This window comes from Calypte anna, chromosome 1, assembly GCF_003957555.1.
Source record: "Calypte anna isolate BGI_N300 chromosome 1, bCalAnn1_v1.p, whole genome shotgun sequence".
In the NCBI taxonomy this organism is placed as follows: Eukaryota; Metazoa; Chordata; class Aves; order Apodiformes; family Trochilidae; genus Calypte; species Calypte anna.
The window spans coordinates 112,350,549-112,377,428 of NC_044244.1; the positions used below are offsets into that span (position 1 = coordinate 112,350,549).

At 36.4% G+C, this 26,880-nt stretch overlaps 1 protein-coding gene across 6 annotated transcripts in view; it reads right to left on the bottom strand.

Annotated features, from left to right (window-relative positions):
- The window catches only part of KDM6A (lysine demethylase 6A), a 161,009-nt gene that overhangs the window by 117,892 nt on the left and 16,237 nt on the right, over positions 1-26,880 (bottom strand). For all 6 annotated transcript variants that reach the window (XR_003988603.1, XM_030465758.1, XM_030465748.1 and 3 more), the window contains exon 3: positions 8,547-8,655. Coding sequence is in view for 5 of the 6 variants with exons in the window: in XM_030465758.1 (XP_030321618.1) it covers positions 8,547-8,655 (109 nt within the window). In the remaining variant the exon portion in view is untranslated. The remainder of the gene's footprint in view (positions 1-8,546; positions 8,656-26,880) is intronic.

The window sequence follows — 26,880 nt, forward strand, 5'->3', positions numbered from 1 at the left end:
TCAAGGCAGCATGCTTTTGCCACAGTCCACATGAAGCATCCCTAAAAAAATCTCTAAAATGAATCTTGCATACAAGAGGCTAGATACTGGTTTTAAAGCAGTAGGACATGAGCCATAAATCTGAGCCTACCATATCTTCTACTCCCTGAGCAAGTCACTGGTGAGCAGACATTAATCCTGAGTTCTGTGGTGAAATAGAGCATCTTATAAAAAAACTTTATTATGGAATTACAAGCTAGGGGATGTCTTCCGTAAATTAAATTTATACCTAGAAGAAACGAATGTGAACACTTAAAATTTAAACCTTTTTTCTGGACTAAGATGTAAGAAGAAGAGCAGGTTCTGTTGAGCAACAAAAATTTTACACAACTCCCTGTCTGAAACTTAGGCTATACCTTTCTCAGAGTTATGATTCCAATTATAGGATGATATTCTCTCATTTGTTAAAAAAAAGAATGTCATTTATATCATGTACCAAATTATTAGTAATAAAACAAAAAATAAAATAACGAAACCAAACCCACAAAACTTAAGGCTGCAATGTCATTCACACCTTCACTTTTCATCTAAGACTGGTCATTCTAAGGCAACACAATTTCTGTCACAAAAAAAATATTCTGTGACCTGCTGCCTCTCTTTAAAGGTAGGGTCAACTCTCATTTTTATGGATACAAGTGAATAATTTTGTTTCAGTTAAAGTGTCCTTTTTTCAACATAATTAAATGAGTGCTTTGAAATAATTCCTAGGCACAGCAGAATTATGCAGACAATATCCTGATAAAAAACTTAATATTAAGCTTTCCCAATCTAAAAGTTGGGACTTTTAAAATTCTTTAGCCTATGGAACTAACTACTGAAGGCCAAATACATAAACGTCTTTTTTCAGAATGCTAAATGCTCCTGAGCATCTAGAAAATCTATGTGAACAGCCAGACAGAACAGAACTGAGAGTCAATGGTATGCTGTTTCTCTCAACTATTTAAGCAACCTTATTTAGTCAACCACAGAAAATTCTTACAAGCACGAAACCATAAGCACATTCAGACACCTAAAACAACACTGGACAATGGACACAAGAATTCATTAGAAAGGTGCTCATAGTTACCTATTTTTATTTTTCTGCCCAGTATTTCATTACTTACTCTATCAGCTAATACTCTTCCTATTAACATCTCTCTCCAAGACCAGGCAATTTACATTATTTGTTTATCAGGTAATCCTTATTATCAGGCCCATGAAAAGAGTGGAAGACAAAGCATTTATCATCCTACCTTGAGTGAGGGAGGGGCAGGAGGCATATACCCCAGAGGTACACACAGCTTTCAGATCAGCTGTATTGCTTCAGGGGAATAAAGTTAAGATTTACCTAACACCTAACGTAGCTCTGAAAACACCAGCTTTCAACCCCAAAGAATTAAAACTACTAGACAGTAAGTAATCTCCTCAGCTCAGGCTCACTTCACAATCTGTTTTATAAACCTCTGTCACCAACTGCAGAGCTGACCACTGACCCTCAAGTGAATCCATACAGTCACAGTCTACTGGGTTCTTCTCCTCCCAGGTTTCTACAGCCAGTCAGAACTACCCACTTTGCAATTTCTCCAGTGACTTTAGCACTGACTGCCTTTATTGTTTCCCCCTAAGTCTGGCTTCCTCTAACTATGACCATGGTCAAAGGACACCTCAAAATTAGGACAGTGATGATACTGGGTTTCTTATTTGCCTCTGTTAAAGATTTGTTGATTCCACATAGACAATACAAAACAGACTCTACATAATGACCACTACATATTTTCAATGTTTTTTTTATCTACTCATATTCCTAAGAAAATGGTAACACTTTATAAACTATGTAATTGTTTCAGTAATACAACAGACAATCTGTCTTCATACCCAGAGTCCAAAATACATAACCTAATCAAGTGAGGTGAAAATGGGAAGGAAAATGTCTAGACTGAATGATAGCTACATACCTCTCATTTTTAGTACATCTAATAACAAATCATGCCGTCAGAGAAGAATGGCTTTTATGATCTGCTCCAACAAATTTAATTTATGATACCTGAAAATTTAAAAGGCCTTTGAAAGTTATGCAAACACGGAGCAGTTAGGAGTATTTTAGTGCTTGAGAAGGGAAAACTGAACTAGATACTGACACCATCTAGTGGCACCTTGCAAGGCTAAATGTAATTAACATTGCCTTTTGGCTTGTTGAGCTTTGAAACTTAAAAGCAAGCATTAATTTGACTATATACCCTGAGAAGAGAATTTTGAAACAATTCAAAGCTACATTTTTTCTGTAAAAATCAACAGCTTATTTTTTAAACAGAAATTTCTTTTTTATGTTAATTTTTAAACAAGCACTAGCATTTCTTAGTGTTTATCTGATGTGAAAATGAATAGTAAGATAAATTGGCTGAAGAACTGCACAAGGGAAGCAAGGAAATGGCACATACATTGCTTTAAGTCTGACAATGCTTCCAGGAAAAAAAATGTTCACTAAACACCTAGGAAACATGTGCAGGTTACAGAAACAATTTATTATGTAGTGCAGGTTTTATGCACAACATGGTTTTAATGTAAGATGAACACTGCTAGGCCATAAAATTAAAGACTTCAAAAGGTGAGGAAATTCCAAGGATGAATCAATGACCCAAAAAAAAAATAATGTTGTGGAAGCTAGGGAAGTAAAATGCAGCTCAGGTCTTTTGTTCTAAGGTCTCAGGATAGAGGTCAGAGATATCAGAGAAGCCTAAAGCATGTCTTTTCACATGGAATGAAGAAAGACACACAAAGGCAATACAATCATACATTTAAGAAAGAAAAATCACCAAACAGCCCTCTGAGTAATTTTATTAACAACTACACATCTTCGTATGGAAATATATTGCAGCAGCAAAGGTGTGAGAAGCTCACTGTCCCATGATCTTGCCAAACTAAAAGCTGCAGGAGACTAACAAGTCTTAGATGTGTAAGACATACACAAGTTTGACAAGGAGTTCACAGAACTCCTTTAGATAATGAACTCTACAAAGAGATCCTAAAATATTGAGAATCATAGAATCATAGAATTGGCTGGGTTGGAAGGGACCTCTGAGATCATTGAGTCCAACCCTTGAACCACCGCTGCAGTTACCAGACCATGGCACTGAGTGCCACATCCAGCCTCTTTTTAAATATCTCCAGGGACAGAGAATCCACTACTTCCCTGGGCAGCCCATTCCAATGCCTGATCACTCTCTCCAGAAAGAAATTCTTTCTAATATCCAACCTAAACCTCCCTTGGCACAACTTGAGACCATCCCCTCTTGTCTTTCTGAGAGTTGCCTGGGAGAAGAGACCAACCCCCCCCTGGCTACACCCTCCTTTCAGGGAGTTGTAGAGAGTGATGAGGTCTCTCCTGAGCCTCCTCTTCTCCAGGCTGAACAGCCCCAGCTCCCTCAGCCTCTCCTCATAGGATCTGTGCTCGAGTCCCTTCACCAGCCTGGTTGCCCTCCTTTGGACCTGCTCCAGGACCTCAATATCCTTCCTAAAATCACATGATGCTAAAAAACCACTTTGTATCCCACAAAATCACTGTTAACAATTACGTGTTTATTGTGAAACACTGCCCAAAAATGAAAATTTTCAGACAATCAGTCAAAAAACATGGTCTATGTATACTGCATAATAACAACCTTCCACTCCTAACTCCTGCCTGCCCCCCTCCTTCCCATTTATCACGAGCATTGTAATGGTCTAAGCTTAAGATAACATTCTTACTTCTTTCTATAGGAAATTTACTTAATGGTTTCAACTGCCTGAAATTAAACTGCCCAAAATTTAAGGACAGCATTCTGCAGTTGAAATAAACAGCTCTAAAGAGAAACAACACCATTTCTGCCAGTTATTAACAATTAACAAAATAATATGAAAACCTTAAACCTAAAAATAACACCACTCTGAAACACAACCATCACCACTTCCTCAACTCATTCAGATTGCTATGCTACTAAAAATCTGTTCTAGTTCTCAAGACTCCTCAGCAGAAGATGGGTCCCCACAGCAAAAGCACAATCCTATCTATCTTTTTATCTATCTATCCTGGGAAGGTCTCTAACATCTTAAAAGATTACTTCTACGACTATGTCAGAACACAGTGCTTCCTAGAAATGCTTCCTAATGACAATGCTTTCCTTTAAAGTCCTAAAAGACTAAGACATTAAACACTACAGAGAAATTCTCTGCAGAACTGGAATGGTAAGAACTTAAAAGGAACACAGGTACAGTGCTGAATCTGTGAGTTGCTCTTGCAATCAAAGAACTTTACACAAGAACAATCAAGTATTTTAATTTTTGTTTTAGGCTATATCTCAACAAACAAGCACCTCAACCACGCTGGGTTAGTTTTGTTTTGTTTTGGTTTTTTAGTTTTAAATTTTAGCCTAAAATCTGATTAACACTATTATAAATTAATAACAGTATTTTTGTATTAATGCTTTTGACAATGTCGCCACCATCTTAAACAAATTAAGTATTAATAAAATTCTCCTGCCATAGTACATCAAAAATACAAACACCTGAGTACAACAATAAGAATTATTTTAGTGCATATTTACTGAGTTTTAATAACTGTGATGCGAATAATCACAGGTTTTTCCCAAATCATTCAGTAAATGAATTATCTACTACTTTCAGGTATTTTGCTTAGAGAACAGCAATTCAAGGAAGCAAATGAAAGTATATCTCCACTTGTGTAACTGTTAGCTGTCCTTTAAGTCACAGGCTGGAACACAGCCAATATGTATACGACCCTTCTATCAAACAGAAAAAAAGAACCCTAAAGAAAACGCAGATGACATCAGCATCCATGACCTCATAAAACAGCATTCAACTGGAACCTAAACCTTAGCCTGAACTCCTTATGGAAACCACAGTAATGGAGGAAAACCAACCAAGCAAAAAATAGCAAAAACAAACAAACAAACAAAATATTAAAAACAAAACAAACAAATAAAAAAACCGAAACACAAGAAATCCCCAAACACTGATGTAGCATCAGTTTCCTCCAAGACTTGAATGCAGTAGCTACAGAAGTTCACAGGTATATACCATGGAGTCCCAGCTGGATTCACAAAGCTGCCAGCACCCAGAAGCCTCCATGACAATTCATCAGCCTCCTCTAGGAAAACCGGAGGCTTCACATTCTGGGGCAATTGCATCACTTTTTTTCTGCTAGGTTATTTCTCAGTTGGCTCAGTTCCCCACACAGCTGCATGCTCAGCTGTGCCAGCACAAGGCGGAGAGCAGCACCACGCAGATGGGGGGTGACACCAAGGACACGCCCAGGGAACACCAGGTTTGGAAGCCTCTGAAACAGCCCAACAGCTGGAGAATAGCAGCTGCTTTAAACAAAGGAGACATCAGGTAAGAATTAAGAAAATACGACTGAGTCAAATGAATAGTTTTGACTGGATGGAGCAATCATTCTCATTTTGGTAAACTGTGGAAGCCAAACTGACCAGTGATGATCAAGATGACAGAAGCTGGGCACAGAACCCACCTTGAACATACTCGATAACCTGAATTCATGTGTCTTGGTTTTCTCCAAGTAATCATCCACCAGAGAAGTCAGTGGCTCACAGTATTAAAAATCCACAGAAAGGCTGATAACTTGCCTAGGATCTTCTAACAGTAGCAGAGTGTAATTAACAAGACAACTCAATTTCATGGCTGCAGAGAAAATCCTTTAGCTAACAACAGCAATTTTACTGCATTTTGGGAAAAATACAAGCTGCAGACCCGCTTTGGATATTTTAAAAGGCTACGAAAAAACCACTGGAATACTCGAGTCTAACCTCAGATACAAAACACAGAATACTATCACATTTTCCTTTACTAAAGAAAGACACGCCTTCCTACATTAATAAACATGTACAACTTTGTACATAAAGATATTTTATTAAATAATAGTCTTCAGAGGAAAAAAAAGCTGTGCCACATTAGTCACGCTGCTATCTTGTGCTATTTTATTGATTACATTCAATGCATTAAACAAAACCAACTTCTCCACAACTTTGTCCAAGACTGGCTTCACACTAGACAGATTTATAGTTCTGAATATCATTCTACTTCAACACTGTATGGTTCCAGAAGTTTGGAACTTATAAACTGGATAAAATACACATTCATGAGATCAAAACCTTTCTGAGCTCCCTTTACTTTTCAGTTCCTAACCATTAAAAATTTAATTGTAATTGCAATCAGAATCTCTGATAATTAAAAGTAACAATTTACAGAATTTATAAAATGGAATATAATCTATTTTTACTTTATAATGCAATGCACCCGCATTTTACTTCTTTCAAGTAACAGTAGTAAATTAATTATATAACGCTTATGCCTCTCTGCATTGCATGTAATACACTTGTGGTCTTTGGTACTGGAGCTCAACAGCTGCTGTGAACAAGAAATGTACCCCTCACTTTAAAAATCCCTACAACTTCCCTCTCCCTATCAATTAAAATTCTACCAGTATTATTTCCACTACTAGTGCATTTCTTTAAAGACACGGATACTTTTTTTTTTAATATACTTCATTGCTAACAATTTTTTTTCCATTTCTTGAGACCTCTTTCATGATCAAGATGTGACCAAGATTCTTAAAAGAAACTAAGAAAATTATCAAATATTCTAAGTCAGATTTCTAATGCTTGAACATTTCTTCCCACACAATTCTGCTCATGCTTGTTTACAGTTCTGGAGAACTGGTATTTTCAGCCATCATTTGGATTTTTTATTTGTGTTCTTAAAACCATATATACACACAATACCAGACAGATGCTTGATCAGTGTATCTTGCCTCTGATCCACAGCCATGTCCAGTCATGTCACTCTCAACTGCTATCAACTCAACAGCAAATTTAATACAGTTCTGCCCACAACCCTGTGCTGTCTTTGCCAAGTAAAATATATCCAATAAGCCATACTGCACCCACATATTGAGTTGTATAAAGCCATTCAGAAAGAGAAGTGTAAGCTGTTTACAGAAGTGGTGTTCCAGCCATGGGATAAGACCACTCTTCACAAAACTCTATAGCCAGCATACTGTCACATTCCCTTCAGGTTTTACCATGTCTCTCAAATTAGAAACACTCGTGGTTGCATTACACCAGTTGGATGGGATGTAGGTTCAAGTTGTGGGTATTAAGGTCAGTAAGTTCCCCATATACTAAAGAGAAAGAGATGACTTCATCACCCAAAGCCTTCTGAATTAACTTACTGCATTCAGGCAACTGCAAATTCCTCCCTAGCAGTATCAAATCTAGACACCTGTCAGCTAAAAAATGAAACCAATGTAGGTTTACAGAAACACTAACTCAAACTGCTTTATGTTAGACACAGTGGACACATAGACACAGTGTTATGAAATAGTCCACAGACAGCCTGAACCACTAAGTATTTTTGAATTACTATCAGTTATCATTCACTTTCCTATTTCTACATCACAAGGTAATTTTAAACCTGTATTTTTAGGTGTTTGGAAAAAGAGCTGAAGTGGAAGGGTGGTGGTGGTGTTCATTTCCTCAAAGCCAAAAAGAACTGAATTCCAATTAAAACTAAAAAGCTACAATGATGAAAAAAAACACATCCCATGAAAAAATTAAATACTCTGACCTGTTTTGATTAGCTAGGTCAAGTAAGATCAACCATTCTTCCCATAACCACTGGAAGGGAAGCAGCCAGCACTCGGCTTTACACCCAGCATACATGAAGTGAAATCAGGACAAGCTGAAGATCCAGCCCTGTCTTGGTCAGCAATACAGTAGAGTATCTTTGGGAATCCATACCACTACCAAAGAAATACCTCTACCAACCCACAACAAACAAAGCACAAGTGTATATAAGCTTCTATGCTTGTTGGCTGCAATGATGTTGGAAAAAAAAAAAAAAAAAAGTAATTTCAAAGATTGGTGAAGCAGCAACCTAAACCCCTCCCACACAACACACACCCATCCTTCTCCAAAGTCCTACACCCCTTCTTCCACTCAGTATTTAGAACAGAACTTGAAACACACTGTAGTCAGTAACTTTGCTTTTAAATTAATACTTTCAGCCTAGCCTTACCTGTTGAGATTGAGGACGTATATAAAGGACTAAAGGAAGCTTTTGCACTATGCACCTGTGCTTCCCATTCCTCTTAAGAAACCTTCAGAGGTATGGGTTCAACTGGTTGTACAATCATATAATGAACCAGAAAAATGAAGTAGGCAATTGGTACTACTCTATAAACCATATAAATCTCATACTCATGTTCAAACCAGCAGTGGTTTGTTTTGCATTTTTTAAAATTAAATAGACAATTTAAAAAAAATTTTAAAAAGTAAAAAAGGAGCTACTATTCAACTCTTTTCATAAAGACATCAGCCTTATTCTGTTATGGGCTTTGAAATAAATCAAAAATTGCAAAACCAGAAAGTTACTCAAAAGCTTTTCTTCTATTATGTCACCTACATCAAAAGACAATACCCCAATGACATTTATCAGAAGTGCTAAAAAAATCTTACCTTTTGGATAATCTTCCAATAAGAGGTTGAAGTGACCTAACTGACAAAAGAAATCAGACTCGACCTTTCCTTCAGCTTTCAAAATTAGCGATTCATAGCAGCAAACAGCCTAGGAAAGAAAAATACAAGGTTTTCAAAATTCTTTATTTAGCTAACGCAAATCACACATTTTATGCACATTTTTTGAGAAATAATGGCTTCTTGTTACTCTGCAAGGCAATAAGTCTCCAAACACTGTCGGTAACTTGCAATTAGCACTGCTTTCCAAAGAAGAAATGAAATATTTAAGACAAAACAGACCTGGAAGTTTGCAAATGAATACCAAGTGAACAGTAAAAGTTTTCTCTGGTTTATTTGTGGACTCCAGAAACATCTGATTTCCCAAACACAAAACAAGACTCTAACATATATGATATTTTTAACTTTCAAAAAATCAATTCAATACAAAATGATTTGTTTATTCTTAATCTTATTACCTTCTATGTAGTATACAGGTACTGAAGACTAAGATAAAGCTAGAAACATGAATTCCACTAGAAAAAGACTCTGAGAAAAGGTACCCTAGAAGTTTTTAAGCAACACACATAATCAAAGTATGTTCTGTGCTGCAAACACATCTTAGTAAACTGAACTGATGCCTTCTAATAACCATAATGGTCATGGTCTTGAACCTGTTGTATTCTTACCTCATGACCCTATTTACAACTTTGGGAATGAATGAGTGAATGAATGGGTTTTCCCATTTTTTGAATTTCCAGTTTCTTGATTTAGAACACACTAGCCATTAAAATGAAGTAGCTGAATAAACTTATGGGATGGAAGGTCCTTTGCATCAGCAGTAGACTTTATTGTTCTCAAAAACTTGACAGACTTTCAAAGAATTATAATTTGAGATGGTTAATTGATGACTTTCACCAACTCATGCTTTGACTGTGTTCCACATTTGATTGCAATTACAAACTTCTTGATTTTAATCTATTACTGTAATCAGATCTTAACACTTAGTCTGAAATGACAAGTTTTGTTAAGTCATTTTATTGAATCTGAAAATCCAAAGGGGAAAAAAGATCAAACTATCCTGTAAAATTTAAGTCCAAATACTAAATTAGTACTGTTGCCCATATACAGGATTTACTTGTTTGCACACCTGTATTGATCACTGAAATAAGAAACTGCAACAATAAAATGAGGAAATGTTAAGAAACAGTTAAAAAAGACCTGTGGAGATCCACAGTACTGATCTAATCTGTATTTTGATTTGCCTTTTTACCTTGCTATGCTGGTTCTAAAAATATTTTTTCAAACTACAAGCCATGATAAAACTGGCTTTGCAGCACTCAAAAGACAAAGTCTCATACACCACCAGACAAGTGGGTCCCAATTCGTACCCTCAGCTTGAGATGCATTACATATGCTTCCACCTACTTCCAAATTCAGAAAAAACTTCTAGTTCTAACTGAAACCAGACTGAACTAGACTGAAACTAAGCTATGCTGCTACAGAAATGTAACAAAATTGTTAACATCTATATTAAATCTATAAGGTGTATGCGTGGCTTTAAAATTATCTAATAAACCCATTTACATTACTTACTCCAAACTGCAGCTATCTGGCCACACTCGGAAGACATTAAATCGAGACACGTATTTGACTCTGCAAGTGCTGCAGAATTGCTCATGCTGTTTGTTTTGCCTTAGCAAGCCACACTGGAAGGACTGGAATTCTGCTGACAGTCAATCTAAGGTCTTCCTCTTTTAACTTCAATGCCACCACTATGAATACCTCATGGAATCAGCCAACTCTCAATCTAAAGAATTTTAGAAGCGAAGCACAAAGTCCAAATGCATCTCTCATACATACTAAATGCATGTGAACCAATCTTCAATCAGTTCTGATCTCATCTCTGGATTTGTACAAATTGTAACACAATTATTGCTGTTACTGTCAGAGATTAATTTGCAGATAGACTTTCCATTTTCTGATTATATGCTGTACCTGCTGCAGCTGCCAAAAAGAACAGTCACACTATGACATTTTCTTAAATTAATATTTTGCCTGCTACAAATCAGACACTGTTCAGAGCGTATAGAAACTATTACCACAACAGCCAGTTTATAAAAACTGTTGGACAGGAGGTTATGGCAGTTTATTTCCTGATTAAGATGCTACAGGTATTTAGAGGGAATTAGACTTTATGAAAAATCTACCAGGATTTTTGTACATGGTATGTTACATGAAATCATAATCACCTACACGTAAACAGCTAAGCATCCAGGGAATCTTAACATTTCCACAGCCTCTTTTTAAATAAATCCTCATTGAAAGACGTATCACAAGTATCTGAAACACTATATATAGCAGGGATACAAAAAGTTGTGCCCAAGTATTTCACACAACTTTCATAAATTCGGGAGCTGGACTAGATGATCTCTCGAGGTCCCTTCCAACACCTAACACCGTGAATTCAGAATTCTCAACAGGGCAGATTTTCTCTTTGCTTTCCCTTTGACACTTTGAAGGTACTGCTAAAGCCATCTTACTAATGCCTGCACAAGGCAAGGCACAGCACACCAGAACTGCAAAACAGACCTTCCTCTTTCAGTTCTTCTCTTTTTTGCACAATTATCAGGAAAACATGTATATTTATGCAGACTTAAACTGTGAACGTTGTTTCATATTAATATTTTTGGTTCTGCTTGCGCATTCTAGCAAAATGAAAGAGAAAATAAGAGCAAGATTTACTTCCTTAGCAAGAACACCAAAGCCAAACCCTGAGTCTCTGCAGGACAAGCAGACTGGTCAGTGCGGCTCTTGTTCTTCCCAGTAGTAAGAGCAGATTCATCTAGACAAACTCAGTTTATTGGTCAAAAAGCTTTCTTCTACAACAAACTCCTCTACAAACACCTTTAGAAAGGAAGAAGCATTTTTCTGCATAAATATGAATTTGTGTCTTCAGTGAATGAACAAATGCAAAGCATTCTGAAGAGGGAGGTAATTTCATTTATCTGTATATGGTTTCTTTGAAGAAAGATCTCATTCCAGTGGATCTGTAGTTGCAAAGGCCATCTATGGCATCTCTTATGCAACCAATTTAAATCATCCTGAGACACTAAGAATTCTAAGGAGCTTAAAACCCCCTTAGGTTTTTAAATATTGCTATTTCTTCACACTGTATGGATTTATAAGTGCACTCTGTGGAGCCAGCCTTGAGAATTGCTAGTATTGACAAATTAACAAGTAAGACTCTGAAATGTCTTATACATTGTACAGTTTCTTCTCTTTGTTCAAGGCTGCATGAAGATAAAAGCAAAACCTGAAGAACCTGGAAAAATAATCGCCCACAGCTGCTTCACAATGTGGCAGTAGCAGTAGGAAACAAATACAGGAACGGTTACAGGAAAACAACCTGGTTTATATGATATCAAAAATCCCAATAACCATGTTGTTTGCCACCTGCTTGATTAAAAGCATACATTATTGTCAGTAATACATTATTCTCAGCATTTCTGACATGATTGTTAAAATCCACTTTTAAGACTGGGAGTGTTCTGATGTCAGAAATTCAACCACCAATTCTTAGGACACATATAAATACAATATAATGAAGAAGAAAAAGGTTCAGTGTATTTGTCAACTTGAAAAAGGCTAGCAGAACATTCATATGTGTTCACAAAAGGAAAAGAAGAATTCCATTATCATCTTTAAAATGTACTATCAAATCCCTTTTTGTTCGCAACTTGTTATTCCAAACAGAAAGGAACTCAAATATACTTTCACTCTGTGGTCAAAACAATGTGCTACCCCAGTCTCTTTACCCCAGAAAAAACAAACCAAAGAAAAACAACCCTATAAAGCAAATACCAGTTTTGGCTATTATTAACATTATGTCTTTTCATGGAGAAAGGTCTCTAGAGTTGGGAATATACTGTAGCAAAAAAACAAAACAAACATCACATCGATCCCACAGATAAAACCAGAACTGTAACTATTGTATACAGAAGTCACTGATAAATACTATAGCTCTACTTCATAAAAGAGAAGAAAGGGCAATGTTATTTCTGCTTCAACTAATATGGAAAGAAGCTATACCATCCTCACTGGTTGCAATTATTTGCATTTAACAGCACAAATTCCAATTACTGTCAAACAACTGTACTAAAATGAAAGAAACAAGTACAGCTTTTTTTAGAATAGTTTCTAAGCATGATGTAATTATCCTTCCTTATTATTGACAAGCATAAGTGACTAAAATGAAAGCAGCAGGACTAAATGGTCAAATATGACAAAATGTTAATGATTAACATTTTAATCATTATTATTATTTATTTATTACATTTTCTTCAATATACATGAATAAGTATAATTTATATTTCTATTTATAAACTAGAATTAATTGTTTAATACTTATTTATTAATTACCCTACAAGAAAGCTGGGGTAGGTTTTTTTACACAGGTGTGAAGTGAGAGGACAAAGGGAAATGGCTGCACGCTTGAAAAGGGGAGATTTAAGTTAGATATTAGGAAAAAAAATTTTCCTGTGAGGGTGGTGAGACACTGGCAGGGGTTGCCCAGGGAAGCTGTGGCTGCCCCATCCCTGGCAGAGTTCAAGGCCAGGTTGGATGGGGCTGTGAGCAACCTGGTCTGGTGGGAGGTGTCCCTGAGCATGCAGAGATTTGGAAATAAACGATCTTTAAGGTCCCTTCCAACTGAAACCCTTCTATGATTCTATGAATTCTTCAATATATTAATGACATGAAAAAGAAGAAATTGCACTGAGTCAGCCAAAGATTACTTAAAACAGAAAAACAAAGAAAACTAGACAACGGGCAAAAAAACCTAGCAACATAAATTGTACAGGGAAATAGATTATTTTAATTTTACTGGGTAATAAATTAACTGTTCAAGAAAAATATAGTGGTTTAATGCAGACAACATAGCATGAAATAGTAAATTCAAAGCCTCAAGACATTCTTAGAACTTTAAAAGTTCACAAGTTCACAAAAGAAAACACTATTGTATATGTAAGATAGGCCTTCCATCAAGGGCAGGGATGAGGGGGGGGAGGAGGGGTGGAAGAAAAACAGTTCCTGATTTATTTTTTTTCCCACTGGAAAGCATTAGCCTGAATGGTTGTTTCTAACAACAGTGACTGTAATAACCATCCTGAGAACCTCCTGATTGAGTTCTAGCTCCTGCTTTGCAACAACACAGGTGTGAACAAGGCTCATTTCAGCAAAAAAAGGAAAAAAGACTAGCCCAAATTCTTCAGAAATTAAACTTGCCCCCTACCCATCAACAACTGCCTGAATAAACATCACCTCCTGGGCTGCAGATGACTTTAAAAAAAGATCTCTCATTTAATTCCACAGAGAAAAATATACAATTTATCTCTGATTGAAGATAACATATTAACTCACCAGATCTTCCACTGAAGGCTTCCATATTAGATATGGATGGCATGATACTCCTAACTTTTCCTTACTTTCTTAGCATGAATCTCACTACAGGTTTCAAAGCTTCTTTATATGCTCTCTCTCTTTATGAAAGTTCATCCTCTATTATAAAAATTCTTAGCTCAAGTTTACTCTCCTTGTATTCCGTATCTAGGCTAAATCATATGAAAACCTCAATAGGAGTGTTATAACTACAGCATGCTGGACACAATCATGCCCATGCCCCAAAAGATTTTAGTCTCAGGAAGGAAAACCATGAACTGGGCTCTTTCTTAACTTCATTTTTGCAAAATTTCTCATATCTATGTATGATAAAAAATATCAATATTTACCAAAATTTATTATATACTGGAATATCAGGAAGTGAGTCTGCTATTAATATTTAAGATCAAAGTTTTTATCATTTCAGGAAAAGTAATATAGAACAATGGAAACTGGCTGTCATAAATTTCCTCAAGAAATGTATTATCAGTTTTGGCCAATTTATTTTCCCATAATTACTGCTTCGTAGAACAGGACACTACAATAAACACTGAAAGCAAAAAAGAAGAAATGCAGTTGTGCACATTAGCTGCATGCACAGCTTGATGATGAGAAGCTGGATTTTCTTTGAAAGCCACTACTGTGGTCTAGGACTTAATCTACCACAGCCATCATTAAAAAAAAAAAAAAAAAAAAAAAAATGTTACATCTTCAGCATAATCTGGAAGTAGAAAAGATGAAGTAGCAAACAGCAGAAGTAAGGCCAAAGTTGTTAAGTTTACAAGTGAAAATTAACACAAAACTAACTGAAAGTTAAACACAAAACTGAAACAACACAAACCAAAAATGTTCCAGAGAACAGTGAAAGAAGTACACTATCACAGTAAGAAACAAATAATAAAATAAAAACATGTAACAATTTAGAAACGCATTGCAAAGAATTAGCATAATCAAAACAAATGTTTCACTCAGATGGAGAACGGGAGACAGTAATAACCAAGAAATAATTCTTCCTGAAGCCAGTTACAATTCAAAAATGAGGGATACTGCTTCATAAAAAGCACAGAACTGCAGAACAGAATACAAAATCGAATATATGCAAATCAAAGATAAATCATGAAAAGTGACATTTTAGCAGAGAGGGGGGGAAGAAAAACAACAACTTGCCATCACTGAATAACACTTAAAATCAGCTGTAAGATACTCTTTACAAGTGTTTTCTGTCAGGCAGATGTAAACTCAATAGTCGAGGCTTCTCAAAAAAATACCAGGAAGCTTCATAGTTTTCACTGGCAGAGTCCATAACCAACTGCATTTTGATGAAACCCTTTGTTGACTGGAGTTAAAGTAGCAAATCACTCTACATTAATTCTGAGACCATCTTTAGAATCGTTACTTCTTTTAAATATAGTAAGATATACTTAGAAATACAGATGTGTATGTATCTGCACACCTACATCACACAGAAAATAGAAACAAATTCTAAACCATCTGCAAACACAATACTCTATCCTGTTCCTAAGAACATTTCATAGTCTGAAGACTCAGCAATTTCTGACAGATTTTGTATGCAATTTCATCATTCCCAATCCTGCATAGTTACTTAAGTACTACATAGTTACATAAAGAAACAAACTCACTTTTTTTTAATAACACTGAATTTTTCATAGGTAATTGAAATGGCTGGGTTTTATCTGAGAAAATAGGAACTTTGTTATTTTTACCATAATTACTCTATTTCAAGTAGAATTGAAACCTTAATTTAGTAATTTCTTTAAAGCAAATGAATAGTTCATCACTAAAATTTTAGATTAGTAAATATTAATTTAAGCAATTTTTAGCTAAAGGAACATAAAAAATCATAACTGAGGTGCAAGCATATCATACTTCAGAACATTTAGACAGTTACTTAGATAAACTTATCTTTTTTTTAAAATATAAAACCAGTTTTATCTGGGAGGCCACAGATTTTCATACAGATATTAGTAAACTATCATACAGCAAAGAAATATCTGTTTTCAATTTCACCTGCTAAATAACTTTAGAAATACAACTACTACATCACATAAAGAAAAAGAAAAAAGCAAAAACAAAAAACCCCAAAGCTTACATCTGAGTAACTGTTATTTATGCAAAGATTTGATCAGGACACAAGTCTTTGGAAACATAACATTATCAGGTACCAAGCCAGAAGAGGATAACAGATTATTAAAAAGATTAAGAAAGAAATTTGTAAAAAAAATATTAAACAGACAATATATTTATGGAGTTTGCAATGCATAGCATCAAATATGCATAATACCAAAATATGCATATGAAAATGTCTCCAAAGACTGATTCAAAAATAGATGTTTGTGAAAATCCTTCAACTTCAGACAAAACAGAATTATTTTCCATTCTGCTGTTTGACTACAAGTTAATACAGAAGAGCAACTATTATATCTTAAAATTTAAGAACATTTTAAAATATTCTGCTAAACCTGCACAGTCTAAAACTCAGTTCCAAAAGGGTCCAAGCACCAGAGGTGGCCTGTTTTTCAGAAATAAATATTGTTGGTAGCTTAGTCTGAAAATATAAGATTTATTTTAGAAGAATGGAGATGAAAACGGGTCAGGAGCAGTTTGTGAAGAAAGTGTAAAAACTGTCGCTAGTAGGCTGGGAAGTATGGAATTCTCAGCACCACAGGAGACATAAAATTGGTAAAGTTACATTAAGATATAAAGGATAAAAAAACTCTTGTAAATGGAAGGAACTTGTTTTCAAATACCATTATTTCAAATAGCCTCAAAATGCTGGTACTTCTGAAGTTAGCAAAGCCAGTATACTGAGAAGGGTGCCCCAAAAAGATTTTGCATCACATCACTGAAACTTCACATAGAGGTACTACTCCATACACAATGCTTCTTTTTCCAGTCATTCATATATACTGCTCCTGTGGCTGCTTAGTTATGCTCAGACAACAGGGATGCTTCTCAGATATAAAAGTAAGCAACACTGGAACACAAATGAATGTGCATGTAAACCATCTTGCATGTTTTGGAGAAGAAATTTATGTGCAGTGAACACCTTAAAAAGTGTCAGAATCATTCCCATCATGAGAGGTAGCTCTTCTCTCCTACTGCCTGCAAACACCCAACCTTATCCTTCCCTTCCTTTCTCATCTCACTGGGCAGTCTGAACAGGGGAAAAAAAAAAGCTGCAAGAGCAAATAACAAGAATACAGTTCTCTGGATACAGACACACAACTAATGACCACTAGCACTTCTGAATAAAGACCTGCTGTACGTGATTCCAGGAAAAGCTAAGTGTCTACTTGCACTAGGAAGCAATGACAGGGGTGGGAGGTACATTCATATATATTTCAGAACTGGTATTTATGTACTACAAAGTGCAAGTCCAAGTTATTTTAACTACTAGTGTGCATTTGCATCATAGTATGAACTAAACACCAAGTAAAATGACAATACACTCAAACATTGCTCTGGAACTTATCAAGTCTTCTGGTAAATAAAACTTTGTAAATTTTCAGTCAACACATCCTGAAGAAACTGGCAGCTGTGGGGTAAACAGCAATGCAGGTTGTCAACACAAACTGCTTTAGTTAACATTTCTTTAGAGCTGGCTAGAAGACATCCTTCTTGGATAATGCTTCCCAAGCCCTAACAAATTTAACATCCAATATAGAGATGGACATCAACAACTACAAAGTGGAAAAACATGCATGTATCAAGCTTATCACCAGCTCTCCGTCTATCTCTATGTATTTTCATGGATACTACTGAACTAGAAAACAGAGCCTACTTCAAAGGACACAGCTTCTGGTAAGTAAAGGAGGTCACAAACCAATTCCATTCCCAGGGAGGAGTGAAGAAAAATGTACAAATACACACACGCACAAAAAAAACCTATTACCAGAAAAAAAAAACCTATTACCAGAAAGCATTAAGATCACCTAGTAAGGACAGCAATAAGAAAAGATCCCAGGCTTTGACTAATCCGAAACAAGGATTTCAATTTAAATTGTCCATATTTACAGAAAGTGTCCTAAATATCAGATTCCAGAGTTAAAATCACTTTTAAGCTAAAAGTCACCATGATGATTCACAGCAGGACAGAGGAAGAATGACAGCAACTAAGCTTCCACCTATACACAGAACTCAGTTCCACCTTTCCCCCACAACTACAGTATCACCTTGCACAGACAAGGTGGATTTTTTAACAAACCAACAACTGGATAACACCGTCCATTAGAAGACGATGCTGAGGAGCTTGGGGCCACATCCCAAACACAGTATAAATTACAAGTTCTTTGCAAGTCCCTTATGCTTATGCTAATCCTTTCAACAGAAGGATCTGCAAATATTCTTTTCTGCCGTGACCATCTACAAAAGGTATAATATCATTTTCTTTGGACACAATTTTCTGTTACCACATACTTTGACTACTCAGTGAACAATAATACAACACTTGTGGACTTGGGAGACACCAACTCAAACCCCACAGAACAGTGCTCAATAAGATGGGCTTCTACAACCAGTCACACCTAATTTAATATGCAACCCTAATTTTTAAAAAAAACTAATTAAAATTACATTAGATTTCAATTTTATCAGCATAGGTTAAAAATGAGTAACTGAAAGTCCAGAAACAGCATCCTCATTTTCAAATCATAATTAACTATAGAATTTGTGAGTTTAACACAAAACTGCCTCAAAAACAAATCACTAAGATTTCAGGAAAGCAATACACACCCTCAAAATACCTATATCCAAAGGCCAATCCTCTAAGTCAGCTACACTTCTCAGAGTGTTTTTTTCTTAAAAGGGGGGATGGGGGTATAGAGGGAGGGGCTAAGGCAGGGGAGGGCAAAGAAAAAAGCTCACAGGAAATTCAAATTCACTACCCTCACAATGTTGTTTACATTTGCTTATATTTGCCAGTCCCAAAATTCACAGAAAATAGCAAATGAACATCTTATGTCTTAAAAAATATCTAGTTGTAGTGGAATTCCACTATACGGAACCCGAATCTTTAGTCTGACATTTACATTGTGTTGCATCCATACAACCTTGTCCATCCATACAACCTTGTCTCTCAGAACCAGAGAAAACATTCAAAAATCTTTAAAAAGTCAAACTGTTAGAAAGCATTTTATAAACCCACTGTGGTGCAAACTCCATCACCATGGGACAGCTTATTCCAAAAGAACAGCTGTGCAGGAAGGCACACCAGGAAGTTCAAAGGCTACCAGTAACATCCCTAAACTAACATGTGTAGGTGATTCATAGACCAAACACTTCTGAGGATCTCCTATGATAAATTACTGTAGGGTTTGTATTTTAAATGAAATAATGATAGAAATAACAATTGTGTATGTTTCAGGCATTTGTTGAGAAGGTTTGAATTTTGATAAACATGCTGTACTCCACAGAAAATTAGGTGGTTCTGTAATTTAAGTGTCTGACTCTTCAAATCAAGCTGCAATGACTCAGACCTTCAGGTGAAGGATCAAGTCCAAAATTGTTTACAGTGGCAGACATCAGCAACTTCTAGTACACAAACCAAAACCTTAGAAGGAACTCCAAGAGTTTTACAGGTAATATCATTTCCAAAATGCAACCAACATGAGGCTGCAAAAATGTACTGACACAGTGATCCAAGGCATAAAATCACTCCAGAGTTTTTGATAAGAAAGACAGTTCCTTAGCACTAAAAGTTGAATGTCTTCCTCCTTATGGTTTTGGATGAATGAAGCACACCCATGTCTCCCATTTCACTGTCACTAATGTAATCTATCTTTGTTTAAAGGTTAAATTCACCTTTCAACAACTGAATGCCCTCATCATAGAAGATCTTTAAACTGCCAGAACACACCAGTGTGTGAACTGCAGTCAACCAGAACACTTTGCGGTACAAGAAAATCTGATTTCCACAGAAGACTGGATTTTTTTAAGTACTGGTCCCAAAGAGGAGAACTAATAATTATTAAAAAAAGTAATCTTTGACACAGGTTATGTGGAAAGGCACTCACACTTTTACATTTGCCTTCACTAACACGTAAGAAAACCCCAAACAAGAAAAACCCACTTTTCTACAATGTAGAAAAATCCCTGTCAAAACAGTATGTCACCATGAACAAGCAATTCCCCTAGAGAGGAAACAAGGAAAATAGCAAATCAAAACAGAAATTTATGAACCAAGCACGGCACAGTGAGATACTGAATAAAGTTCTAAAGAGAAAATTGGGTACAACCACAGAAGAAGCAAATAAAGGGTCAGATAGAATAAAGGAACAAGAGAGAGGGGATGGGCAAGTAAGATATGAAACCTTTGCCAAGAGGGAATGGCAGAGAAGGAAAGTAGACTGAGCACTATTTACTCAAGCCCTGAGTGACAGCACCCTCTTCCTTGATTATCATTCCATCCCTACTCCATCTGGCAGCACAACAGTCTCCCCATTATTACTCACCCAATGCACAGCATCTCCACATAATAATCCCTTCAATCATTCCAGTCACTAAGAGAAAAAGTGATCAGACCTCTGCAGACAATGCTCAGGGAGGATGACAAAATACAAAGGTGAGAGTTTAAGAACATTCAAAAATGCATCGAATTTAAATTACAGGCATTTTCAACTAACCATAAATGGCCAAGGGTAGCATGTAAGTCAGTCCCAAACGTCAATCTTTTAAATCCCTCTATTTTCGAGCGTCAACTGTAGCACAAAAGATTCATTTTTCATAGCTCTATACAGTAACAGATTTATTTATACATCAGAACTGCAAAACCCATCATTCTGGACCACCTGAGGACCACCTGAGGCCTGTCCTGTGCAAGCAACAGGAGGCATGTAAGCTTCATGCTTCAGCTTAGAACCGTGAATAACACTTGCACATTCAACAAGGATTATTTATATTGTCTTTAGGCCACAGATGGAGAGCTGGCATCTCCATCTCATGAGGTGTGTGTGTGGTTTACAGGGGAAAAAAAAAACAAAAACCAACAAACTAGTAAGGTCTGTGCTGCTAGTCAGCACATGGAAAGGCTGCCACTGCTTTCAACTTCTTGGCCAATTAGCAGCAAATAGCTGCGGAAGAACAAGCTCCTCCAGCCAGCACAGTCAGAGCCAGGTAGCACTGACTGGGCAGAGAGGGATGGGGGCACACCAGACAGGGGGGGCTCCCTCTGTTATCTGTTGTTTCTTCCTCTCCATATGCTGAGAAGGTGGAAGAGCTCCTTAAGTGGAGTCTATGACAGCTGAAGAAGGAAAGGCCCAGCCCTGCACAAAAAGCAGAACCAGGAGGCAAGCAAGTAAGCCAAGGAGATGACAAGGAGTGCTGGTATCAGAGCAAAGCCAGGAGAAAGCACATTTGAAGTGTTAAAAGTTGTAGGCAAAAGCATTAAAAGTTTTGTTGGTCTATTTCATTCTCCATCCCTGGAGATATTTAAAAAGAGACTGGATGTGGCACTCAGTGCCATGGTCTAGCAACCGCAACGGTGGTTCAAGGGTTGGACTCAATGATCTCTGAGGTCCCTTCCAACCCAGCCAATTCTATGATTCTATGATTTGCAGGACAGTACACAGACCTGACTCAATTTATGCTAAGAAAAAACCCCTAACAGTATACTGAAAATACGTTTGAGACTTCTTCTGCTGTGGTAACTTGAAAAACTGAAAAATTTGTGGAATATTAAAATGAAGTTTTCAGCTCTTATCAATTCTATTTCCTTGCTCTGCAGATATGAAGACATGGCTACTAACTTTTTGTTAATCCCTCTCACATCCAGGCCAACTACAAGAAGCAGAACCTCAACCCCATTCTACTTATTGACATAATACTTAACAATAGTTACACTGCACAACATGCAGCAGTCATAGATAAATTAATCAAAATTTATTTTTTATATGTAGTAACAGAATCAGATTCAAGACTCTGGATCAGTCTCTGTAGATGTTTCAAACACAGTTCAACAATCTTTCATTTTTTCTGTAAGACCAAACTCTACCTAAAATACATTTTCACAGATATTTAATAGTGTCCAAGCAGCACAAAATTCAACATGATATTAGAGTACTTTATCTTTCAAGTACACTTAGTGGTGGAAGCCTGTCATTATCCCCATAATTTGCAGTGATATAACATTGGCCTTTGGACAGAATTTACAGTATTATTTTAGGTCTATCAACTATAAATGAGGTGAGGACATTACAACTTTAAAACAGCACCATCAGCAAGCCACAGATGGATTTTTCACAGGTAAATCTAAGAGGCATGTAGCAATAAAACATTATACAATCATGCAAGATCCTGAACTCTGCAACAGGCTTATTAAAACTACCAAAAAACCTCAAGTACATTAATTACTGGATTATGAGGCAACAAACCAAGATAAGTATATGCTGCCAACATAAAGCAAATGAAAAAACCATGAATGATTCTGGAGTTCAACAGAGGATAAATCTCCAACAGTGATAAAATAAGATAACCATGATAAATCAGACCAATAGTCAGTCTAGTGCAGCAACCACAGATTAACTGCAAGGAACCATCTTCCATTTCTTCTGAATTTGCCTCCTGGTAGTTTTAGCTGATGCTCCCAAGCTTTTGTAGTAGAAAAGGAGCAACCTGTTCTAAAAGTAGAAAGAGTAATACCATCTGAATAGATTTGATCTAAAGCATTCCATAAAACTTCTCCAAGTTCAGAAAATATTTTTTAAAATTCAGAAGGGAATAGCAGTGACAAGAGGAAACAAGATGAGTCTATTGCAAAAGGAAGTCAAAACAGCTCATATTATTTAGCTTAGTAAATCAAAAAGTAGCGTGACTATTTTCTACAAGTACCAGCAGGCCAATCAAAAAGGAAAGAGAAGAGCTATTTCACCCTAACAACAATGTTGATAGACAAATAGACATATAAAAACTTAGGGACTTGAAGAATGGCAAGTTAGGAACTTGCATTGTATTTAAATTGAAATAGTAGCTGCAAAACAGCACTTTTAAGCATTCTTAATCACTTTTTAAGACAGTGATTTTCATTAATGTAATGACTGCATCTATCTATGTATCTGTGACTTAACCAACTGTGACATGAAGAGATAGGCTTCAAAAACAGCTGGAAACTCTCATGTAAACGTCTGTATTCTTTTGTGTTCTATGACTCTGCAGCAGAGGATTTCTGAAAGCAGATTCTGAGTGCAATAGACCAATACCAATGACTTACTACAAAGAGCTAAATTTTGAAACAAAGGCTTGTGCCCTTAAGGTATTTGGGAGAGCTTGGGTAAAAGATGGGACGAACTTCTTAGGGGTTTGACCTATAGCAACCCTGCTGTCCAGACAGGAGGCAAACACACTGTCTGTAAGTGGAGAGTGTGACTACACTCAAAATCCACAGACAGTATTTAAATTTGGCCAGCTTCAACAACATAAATACATGAGGGATTCAGCACATAGAATTCTTTAGAGAATCTCAATTTTATATTTTAATTAATGAAGAAAGGCAGTTTTAGTTTTTAGTTTTTTCTTAAAGACCAAGCCCACCTATTATGGTCTTTCAGATTATATTTTGGCTTTAATTTCAGTATTACTCTAACAAAACAAGTACTAACACTGCAGTATTTGAGTATCACTTAATATTACAACTGAAGATTCCTGTTCTCATACAAACCAGCCTTCCATGACACATAGGTAACTGGTTTAAAAACTCACAAAATAATTTTCTCCTAAATTTAAAGAAAAATTTTAATTCAGCAACTCTCCACAAAAAAAAAAGTAAAACAGTAAGAATATTCACAAAATGTCAGTAGCCCAACATGTTCTGTGATGTGCTTCCAAAAATCTATGTAAAAAATTAAAATAGCTTTGAAGAAATAGTCATGAAGAACTTTGTTAACAAACCTTTAAAGAGGCAACAAACAACAAAAAAAAACCCAGCCTCACTAAACCAAAACACCATTCATTGCCACTGATAGTATAGGTGCCAAAAAAACGAACAGCTCTCTGACCAAGAGCTATCAATAATATGCTATGAGAAAAACACGTTCAAGAATCTTGAGGGATACATTAGAAAGCATATTTTTTAAAGTTTAATAATGCTAAGCTACTGTCTTGAGTTCTCTAAAAGCAGTATGCTCCAACTAATTGTTCACAGCATATTTTTTTTCAAAGATGTTCCCTCCACCCACATTCAGATGGATAGAAGTACACAGTTTGCTTTCTGCTGCATCATTTATCTGGTTGGTAAGCCTGTAACAAAGACTCACTCTTTTTTTTTTTTTCAAAATATATATAAACAGCTACTGTCTCCTGTTACTTTGAAGTGCTCTTAGTTCTCATAAAGCCCAAGAATGCCAATTTTTCTTTCCAAAACAGAACTGTTATCGAGAACATCAGAAGCAAATGAGAAAAGAAGAAACTGGTCCAGCAAAATGTAGCATAACTGTTAGATACTGCTGTCATTTTTTTTTTCAGGTCTCAAGAACAAAATAATTTATTACCCATTTTCATCAACACAATTCTAAATCTAGAGATTTTTTTAAAATTTGAAAAGTACTTTTTTTAGTATTGATGCCCTTATTTACTACTTGCTTTCACTATCAAAAAGCTATAATTGTATAAAGCTATAGCTGTATGACTACGGTTAAAGCTACAGACAGCAGTATCACTCATTGTTTCTGTAAAGTTTATCTGAAAACTTAACATCCCTTTTAAATAGAAACTGTAGCCCTAAGTTGGTGAAACAAGTTTTAAGCGTGACAGGTTAAGTATAAAAATACAAACTGAAAAGACCTTTAACAATAAAAATTAGCACACAGTTTGTCACCAAGTGAAACCTTGTGTGAGGCCTTCCAGAAGGCTTAGAGCAACTAAATAATGTCCTGAAAACAGGAAATATGTGAAACCACAGTTTTGTCCACACAGAACTGACTATCATTACCGAGAAGCAGCTGTAGCACTCTAGCTGCATTAGGGATAGCTGTACTCTATAGTCAAGGTATTAAACAAGAAAGTATGAACTGTTATGCTAGCAGTGATGCAACGCAGACAGACTTTCCCTTGAGAAATGTCATGACCCTGACTGCTAACATGAGCAAATGAAAGAACACTTCTGCGCCTCAACAAAACCACTATGATTTATTTAGCACTGCCTCGTGTAGGCAAGAGGAAGGCTCAGGGACACCTGAGCCACTACGACTATCAGCAGTTGTGTAAGGCAATGATGACATGAGAACCCTTAAGTTAGAGTAGGGAGGTAGATCGCTGGGTATGGGAAAAAACAAGTTCAGCAAAAAAGCAGAAGTGAGTCTTCCTGGAAAGCAGCCTAAAAACTGAGCCATAGGAATGCCACAGGCAACCCCTCTTTGGTTGCACATAGTGGCAAAATGAGTACTTGTACATTTCAGACCTGAAAAGAGGGAGTAGTGTCAGTCATGGAAGTCAGAATTGAAGTCCACAGGCACAATAGTTTCATTCCCTGGTTTTACAAGTCTTGCTAGACCAGTCCTGGAAGGACACAGGATACCACATGAAGTCTCTGCATAAACCAAAATTTTGTACTGTGAACATCGAATTTTCAGGGAAGGGGAGGGATGAAGAAATAATCCCTCTTCTTACAACAACCATCTTGAGTAGTTGTATTCCAAGTGGACTGCATATAGCAAAGTTGTCACTAGCTAAAGGATACTCAAACGTTCCTTCCATCTCCTGAAAACTCCACTATAGTTTTAAAAGGACTTATGGATTGTGCATTCAAAACTCCCTCCAGAAAATCTGGTCCTGAGTCTCATTTCCAGGACTCATTTATTGGCTCTCAACTACTCCATGGCAATTAACTAACCAATTTGTAGCTGACATACAGGTTCTCGGGTGAAGCAAATATCACATACCACAGGTGGTCTGCAATATAGGGTCATCTCAAGACCAAAAAACAGTGTCACCATACCGTGTACTTCTTAATCCAAGTTTAGCTTTGCAAGCCTTCTCTCTCTCCATCTTGTCATCTCGCTTCCCATACCAACCATACAGCCTGATAGAAGCAAAATCTTTCGTGGCTGATACTTAGAGTGCACAATTAACAGGAACATTTGAACCCTGCAAGTTGGCTACTCCCCAGAATCTTGGGAGACCCTCTTTCCACTAGTTACAGCAGTATTGAACATGTGAGAGAAGATAATCATGTAACTTCCTGTTAAAAATCTTCCCACCACCCAAAGTTAAATTCATCTCACTGGCTGAAGTTCTGGGTAATCGTACCCAAAAAGCTTTTGCAGTGCTTATAGGGTATCAGGTCTCAATATTTCATTCACTGAGAATAGAGAACACAACTCAGACCTCTAAGAGCTCAGACATAACACTACTCAAAAGCTGAATGTTTTTACATTCTGCCTGCATGAAAATATCTGATGTTAAATTAAAGATATTTCCCCACAGATAACACAGGCTATGTACTTAGAAATAAAACACTATATATGTGCATGATCATATCCAAGGGAAAACTATCGAGGATCAATTTAAAATATGAGTATATTAAAAAGTGCTATTACCACAATTAGGTTCTTTTTACATATTTTTTTGTATTAGTTGAAAAGCATAGTAGTAGAGAAACAAACATGGAGAATTTAATTGGTAATACTGAAAAGAAACACTTTGAAATTTTTTCTTAAATTAATGAGTATGTGACTCTCCCTCACCCACATCCTTTCCTACCAGTACATACAAACTTGAGACCAACACCTCACCCATCACACTTACATAGAGGGTAGGGGGGGCTAGGTGCATGCAGAATTTAAGACAAGCAGAGACAGAAATGCTGCTGGGAGTGGAAGGGGTGGGGGGAGAGCAACACATAAAAAAAATATCTGTTAGCTTGCTGAAGGAGTCAGAAGGCCAACATTAC